This window comes from Neolamprologus multifasciatus, chromosome 22 (genome assembly GCF_963576455.1).
Source record: "Neolamprologus multifasciatus chromosome 22, fNeoMul1.2, whole genome shotgun sequence".
In the NCBI taxonomy this organism is placed as follows: domain Eukaryota; kingdom Metazoa; phylum Chordata; class Actinopteri; order Cichliformes; family Cichlidae; genus Neolamprologus; species Neolamprologus multifasciatus.
The window spans coordinates 14,496,005-14,504,087 of NC_140459.1; the positions used below are offsets into that span (position 1 = coordinate 14,496,005).

Here is an 8,083-nt window from a genome sequence, read left to right on the forward strand (position 1 = left end):
CTCCAGCTTCCCCACAACCCAGATAATGATAAGCAGAAGAGAACAGATGGATGGATGTATTAAAAACAAAGTAGTAAAAAAGAAAAAAAAAGATGAAAGGTTAAACAGATAAATAGTAATAATTCTTATAAAAAGAAATGCTCCTTTCACAGAAGGCATGTGTGTAGATGTAGGATTAAAAGCAAACAAAGTTAATAACATAATATAACAAAGGGACATGAAATGTAAAATGTACTGAGGGTGTTCGTCCATTAGTCTCTCTGTAATCCTGCACGCAAGCGCATGTGCACGAATGGTGAAGCACACTTTAGAGTACAGTACAGTCGACCGCTCAGCCTTAGACCTGCATCAGCGGTTTTATGCACCCCACTCCTGTAGCAGCAGCTTAAAGTTGGCATGTAAGTGGGCACTTTGTGACTGCTCATTTGGTGATACTGCACAAAAGGTCAGAGGCTGACACAGAGCCAAGAGTGGGTGTTGTCTTCATGTTCCCCACCTACAATAAATAGCTTAAAAGCTCAAAAGGCTCATGACCTCTGCCTCTGCACCTCCACGTATGACCCACATCTTGCCCAAGCATACCCGCAAGCTTTAAACACCAGAGTACACAGAATGAAATATGAATGAATTCCACTCATACAGTATGGAAGCTATCCTACTTCAGAGAAACAAGGTGATTTCTGCTGGCAGGTCTGCTGTACATGAGCACCATCACTCATGAGTCCAGGGAACCACCGGCCTTTCACTGAGCTCATAGCAAGCTGCCCTATTTGGCTGAGTAGAGCAGAGCAATGGCTGAGCATATGGAGAAGTGAAGCCTGTGTCGCTCTAATACCATGTGGGAAAGCAGAAATTACGTAGGTGTATCACCATCTGCTGTCAGAAAACATTTACACAGGCACGTTTGTTTTAATATATATCTGATAGTAAATAGTGGATAATGGCAGGTTCAGTTTTTTGTTTTTAAGGCAGCATTTTTAAAGCTATTCTTTGTTCTTGGACTACTATAGTAAAGTAGCTTTGTATGATTTATCAATGATAAACACAGCATAATTACCACCTTTTTGCCAACTTCCACCAAAAGTGAAAAAGTCAAAGCTGGTTTAAAGTCCTGGATTGGGTCCGCTTTTACCTTCGGAACTGCTTTAACTCTTTACACACAGATTAAATAAGGTGTTCGTAACTTTTCTCAGAGATTTTAGTCCACGTTGACATGATGGCATCACACCGTTTTTGCGGAATTTCAAACATCCAAAAGGTGCTTGAACAGATTCATATCTGGTGACTGTTGATACCATTTGAGTACAGTAAGGATTTGAGATTTGTGACATGGAAGATTCACTCTGACCACAAAGAGATGGAAATGGTGACCAACAATACTCAGGAAGGCTGCCACATTTAAACATTGCTCAGTTGGTATTAAGAGGAGCAAACTGTGGCAAGAAAATATCCCCCACACTATTACAGCAACACCACCACACCAAGCAGCATGGATCCATGCTTTCATGTTGTTTATGCCAAATTCTGGTCCTGGCACATCACAGCAGAAACTGATACTAATAAAGTGGCTGCAGAGTGTATTTCTCAGGGATGCCTAGTAAAGTGGTACATCAGTATATAACTGAAAAGCCTTGCAAAGTTCACAGCTGACAAATCCTAATAACTGTTTAGCTTCTCTTAACTGATGCTGTATAAAAGTCATTGGTTTCTCAGACACTGAAAGCTCCAGCTCTATAATGACTGCACACAAATGTTTGACTTATTGTCACCAAGTGAAAATTTAGCTTAGTTAATGTGATGCTTACGTATGACTAATACAATAACAGTGTGTCAGACTTAAATACCTAAATGGACTTCTATGGTTTCAGGTCAGTCAGACACACAGCTAAAAGAATTCACAACAACCCTAAAAAAAAACAGCACTCCACTGTACCCCAGAGAGGAAGCTCACAGCTCCCCATGTCATGTGCCAGTGAGAGAGCCAGCAGCACAGTGTGAGTCAACACTGTGCTACTTCAGGGCGTAAATCCTCTGCACACATTCGTAGCTACTGCTAAGCTGAATGCACACATTTGACTTCAGGTTGAAATAAAACCTAACAGTAACTGAACCACCTCTGCGTCACCTGGTTTATCACCCCTTATCCAGCTGGTGCTACATCTGTGAAACGTTAAAGGGGTTTTAAACACAGCAGTGCAATGGCCACAACACATGTAACACACAGGACATGACACAGGTTGAAAACTGTACTCAGGTCTCTTCCAGGACTGCTTTAAGCAGTGTCCTTTCAGTGGTTTATCCTGTGACAACACGTGTACCTACTGTATTGTCAGTGAACAGTTTGCTAACCATGGTAACAAGAGCGAATCAAAGGCACAGTATGAGGCAATTCAATGCCAGCGGCAACATACACGCCTCCTCCTGCTCACTTTCAAAGGACTTAGCTTGTTTTCCCTTTTGAAACACTGTTGGTCCAGAAATACAACAGAAAATAAAAAATGTGACAGTCTGTCAATTTAATTTGCAGGTATTATTCATCAGCTATGCATTATTTTAATAGCTCTACATGTCTTTTCCTTTTAAAAACAAGAGTTAGGCCAGAATAACTGAGGTATCCTTCAGCTCTTCTAACGAACACCCCAGAAACAGCTCAGTGCAGAAAGCAACACAGAAATGCTATAAGCAAAACTCAAACAAGATAAATCAGAGACCAGTGGAGTGCACACGATTATTTTACTGGAAAAGCTGAAAAATAATCAAATCTTTTCACCCTGAACTGGTGCTTCTTCACTCTCAGCAGCTCAAAGTATATGCTGGATCAGCTGGAATGTATGATGGCATGCAGGATAATATCCTGAAGCATTATTGCATGTCATGTCTTTACCCTCACTAAATCTCAAATTCACTATACCGCACGTTCTAACGTGTCATTTATAAATGTGTTTTTTTCTGCAGTTTTATTAATTTTTAGTAGAATTTTTATACATAAAATATTTTTTCTTCATCAAATTGCTTTTATTGTCATTCTGCAAATACAATTAGAGAGGGACACATGAGACACTGACAGGAAAATACAAACTTGACACTTTTGGCATGTTGTTTGGTCTTTTGAATCCAGTCTGGCGCCTTTCTGTGTGGAGTTTATGTTTTCCCTTTGCTTGTGCGGGCTCTATCAGGCTTCCTACTACAGTTCAAAGTCATGCATGGGGTTAGGTTCACTGGCCAAAGGTGTGAATGTGAGAGTGAATGGTTTCCTGTCTCTGTGTTAGCCCAACAACAGACTGGCAACCTATCCAGTGTGTACCCTTCCCATCCCCCAACAGCGGCTGAGATGAGCCCCAGTGGCTCCCTATGACCCTGAAATGGATAAGTGTAAGAAAACAGATAAATGAATGAATGAGTGGATGTGCAACCAACAATCTGAAGCAACTATGTGATGCTATCATATCAATATGTAATATAATCTCTCTGCCATCAAGAATTAAGACAATAAATACATTAGTTATTCATTGTTGTGCCACAAACAGCCCACTTTAATCTTACGTGGAAGTACCATTGAAACTCCCCATTTTTATACATTTAATCAATAACATATCTTAATATAAGAAAAAGAACTGACATTTTAATAGCACCTCTAAGTTTTTATATATAAATGCAATTCATTATTATACATCATAAAGAAACACCTCTGCAGTAAATGAAAGAAATCTGTCAGCATGAGTCTTTGGGCTTAACTTGTAAGAAGTAAAATGTGTAAAATACAGAAATCTATCATTTAATTACTTTGGTGTAATATAAATGGCCACGGGGGAGGTCTTTATCAGTAGGAAAAGCTGTAAAACTTGTGAAAACACAGTTAAAAGTCCAAAATGCATTTATATTTTTGAAAGCTGTCCAATGGGCCAGAATGTAGTCTACTTCTGGCCAATTCTGGCCCCCGAGCCGTATGTTTGGCACACCTGTTATAGTGTTTTTATAGAAGATGCTCATTGCATCAAGCAAGATGAAATCCCCTCAGAAAGTGTCTAAAAGCCACAATGAAAATTTAAATTAGTCATCATCCAGGCTGTTGCCAATTTAACCTGTGCAGCTGCTACACCATCATCTTCAATTAATCACCTGACAATCCCTTCTGAAGCAGTGCAGCCTGACACAATACGAGTTTTCAAAGCATTTAGTATTTTGTCAAGCATTAGAAACACTAAATACTGCACCCTAAAAATCAAACTTTCCAGTACAAGTTAAGGAAAATAATAAGATAAAGTAAAGGTGATCATACTCCATTCATAACACAGGGAAATGCAGGGCATCCCTGTGATTAGTCGCCTGAAGGATTAACTATTCAGGCCTCAGTTAAGTAGCTCAACTTGTATCTTTGCTGTCGTCAAAACCTGCAACACTCCCTGGCATGGATGGTGGTGACACTGAGCTTTAAGGCCATTTGAATGCTGAGAAATTAAAATGATCCTTTACACGTAGTTCAGCATGTTGTCTCTCCAGGGCTGAAAAAACACATTCTATAAATCTTCTAAATTTTTAAGATAATATTATTGCTTTTTGATTTGTGGATAATCATCAGTATTCATCTGTCAAAAGTACAAACACAAATCAGTGATTCTTCATTCTGCAGAGAGAGCCTGAGGTTGCACAGCTGCACAGTTGAGACATATCAGAGAAGCAGACAAATACACATAGAATCCTTTTGAATTATGAGCATCTCCTGAGCCAAATTATTCCCTGATGTTTCATTAAAAATCAGCTCTGTTCAATGTACTACTGATCCCAACGACCAGGGTGACAAACAACACGAAGAAGGTACTTTCATTCAGTGGAAACGCACACCTCTGTAAGCATAAAAAAGGAGATATAATAAGCTTCAATCTTAATTGGAGGGAAACAAATAAAGAAACTCTTCATCTGACAGATATATACAAACAGATAATTTACCCACAACTACAAAGTGACATGAGAGGTGACGTTTGGATCTGAAAATTGGGAGGGATTGACAGAAATTAAGTGTAGGAACAGGTGCCATATCTGAGTTCATGAGTTTCTTTGACCCAACAGAAAATCTTACACCACCCTGAGTACATTAGTGCAGTCAGCGCAGTGTTTTTCATACAGGGAGCCTAAGAAGATGCTACTCATGTAAATGAAGAACTCAGTGAAAGTCTTGAATGAATAAAACCAGAATGCCAGTAAAACGCTTGTCAGTGTGCTCCATTTTGTAGGAAAACATGAACAAAGCATCTGCGCACAACAGCCTGAAACAAAAGCCTGGCAACACCAGCCCACAATATTCACTATGCTTATTGTCTGGTATGACTCAATAGGCACTCGCCTGCTACGAGCTACACAATAGATGACAGACAGTTTACCTTTCACTCAGATATCAACATCAACTTTTCCTTCACCTGATTTCAGAAATGCACCATCTTTTTCAGGAGGCAGGAAATACATGAAAAAAATAATATTTTTTCATAAATTGAGGAAGCCAGAAGACGATGTAAACACTCCCCACAGCTTATAGACTGACTCAGCCCTGGAAGTCCCTGTTAAACATTATGTCATGAGGTTTCTTCACTGCATGAAGACATTGTGATTCGGCATTGTGTGAAAGAAAACAACCTGCACCACAGAGGGGCCTTTTTATAAACCAAAATACCAAAGTCATAACCCGGGAGACGGTCTCCCCTGCGGTGCAAAAACCAGAGAGCTCAAGCAATTTAAAAACCAGCATGCTGAATGTTTCTCCGCAGCATCTGGATGGAAAGAGGCTGGATTTCCCTTTATGAGACTGCCTGATTTAAGCAGTTTTGACACTTTCTGACTCGAAAATTCAGTTCGTAGAGGCTCAATCTCATTAGGGCCCTCCTGGAGTAAAAGAGAAGACGTAATCAAGCCTAAGGATCCTATTTCCCACACTAGAAGGAAAACAAAAGAAATAAATAGATATATAAACACATGACCAATGTACAAAGATTGCAGATACAATCTCTTTACAAGATTTTGCAAGTTTGTGCTGCACAGTAATATTTTTAGAAATACACAAGTGCTTCACTTTATAAACATTTGGTCTCAATCTAATGGCTCCGAATGATGTTCCCGTCTTAAAATTTGCAACTTAAAATAACTCCAGTCAAATAAGTAACGAAATTCATCCCAAAGCTTTCCCCAGCTTCAACGTCCATAACAACTGGCATACACCATGAAATCTAACACTGGACCCACATCTGAACCTTGAGAGCAGGATCATGAAAACTAGACAGGCAACACTGCAAATAAAGATTTTCCTTAAATATTATTAAGATTGTTAAGAAGCCTCTGCATCAACTACAGTCTTATTTGTATATATGCTTTTGCATCCAGACAGCCGAGGAAAGAATGTATAAAAATGCAACATCCTGGGCTACAGTGCAACACTCAACTGTGCATACGCTTTATCTAATTGTCCACATGCTTGCAGCATGACACTGGTGTATTCATGATATGAAAGAAGATGGTGGCTCACCACAGGCTAGTCTGGCCAGCTTGTAATTATGTTGCTAAGATCTCTTTGAAAACATCTTTTTTGATAAAGATTTTAAAAAAAAACATCCCCCGCAAGATGTTTAGGTTATACAGGCTATAAAAACAGATAACAGAGCTCCTGCAAGGTCATCCACAAGCACCACGAGCCAAAACTGAAAGAGCAGTGCGTACCGTGTCACTGTCCATTAATATAAACATTGATCCAGTTTGTGGATGCTATCGTTTCTAGAAGACAGCTAATAAAGCACAAGTTTGGCATGTGAGGCAATGCTGGTTCTAGCCAGTGGGGTTATGTCCTGTAAATCCTGTTACACCAGCCTGTCAGTCAGTGTCACTTCAGGTGGCGTTTATAAATCCCGGGTAGCAATGAGGCCTGCGCACACCTGCACGTCGGTTTCGGGAAAGTAAAAGGAAACACTTTAGTAAGTGCAGACATGCAGCATGACAAAGGAGACTAGCAGCGGCCATGCTAACCACCCCAACCCCGCCCGCCCCATGCCCGGCTGTCAGAGCGAAGCAGGGCGCATGTTTGCGGAGCCCGACAGCTGATAGCGTAAAATGAAAAGGGGGGGGCGAAAAACGTCTGACAGACCCCGGCCGCGAGAAAACAAGTTGTCGACAGCATTAAGTCGCTACTTCAGAGTAACGAGAGCAGTGTCAGTGAGTTGTGCTAGCACCAAAACTGAGAATCATACCTTTGCTTTGCCGGCCTCCAGCTTCTTTTGCCTCTCCTCGTCTTCCATCCCCGCAGTCCCTGTGGCTAAACAAACAGAGAAACTGCCTCATGCGAAGTATCCGCGAGAGAAATTTAAAAGCTAACCGCTAAATGTCCCTCTCTCTATATGACTCGCGGCTCGCTCCTAGAGACTTCCACTGGCATTAACTAGCTGTCTCCTTGTTGGTAGTCCGCCGCCATGTTTTCCACGTAAACATGAGACCCAGTAATGATGACGTAGTGTAGGTGCCTTCACAGCCACGCCCACTGGCAGCCAAACGGTAGTGCGTTCACGCTCAGTCAGAAATACCGTCCAAAACAAGATCGTCTTTTTTTACCACTTCAAATTTCTATATTATTATACTATTATGTTATGTTGTTACTATTTCTGCTGTCATCTTAGCTATATCTCTCTTTAAAAAGACATGTTTATTGTTAGCGGGACTTTTACACCTGGATAAGTAAAAGATATATAAAAGTAACATTGTAGAAAAGTGACAGAAACTCCCAAATAGTGTCAGGAATGTTTGACAGATTATAGCCCATCAAGTCACTAACAGCAGGCAAATACAGGAAATCAAATTTTGGCAGGTGATCACTTTTTGGTATGACCACACAGTACTAGAAAAAGTTTTTTAAATACTTTAATTCATTTATGAAAAATTAAAGTTAAAAATTACATTTCGATATATGTGTATATATATTGTCATTAAAAAATTTTGTTGGCTGATGACCAGAATCTGTTATATATTGCAAACCTCCACCTACTGAAAAATGAAAGTGTTTTCTTACACAAGTTCTCGCATGGTTGCTGAATTTTCTCACAGAAACTTGTTT

At 40.1% G+C, this 8,083-nt stretch overlaps 1 protein-coding gene across 5 annotated transcripts in view; it reads right to left on the reverse strand.

The window, feature by feature from the left end:
• Window positions 1–7,479, reverse strand: part of akap9 (A kinase (PRKA) anchor protein 9) — a 65,684-nt gene extending 58,205 nt beyond the window's left edge. For 4 of the 5 annotated variants that reach the window (XM_085148141.1, XM_085148142.1, XM_085148140.1 and 1 more), the window contains exon 1: window positions 7,227–7,479. In XM_085148141.1, coding sequence (XP_085004267.1) covers window positions 7,227–7,274 — 48 coding nt within the window. In that variant the 5' untranslated portion in view covers window positions 7,275–7,479. Of the gene's footprint in view, window positions 1–6,702; window positions 6,998–7,226 lie in introns of those variants that run through there. The other variant, XM_085148138.1, reaches the window with a different exon arrangement.
• Window positions 7,480–8,083: the final 604 nt, after the last annotated feature.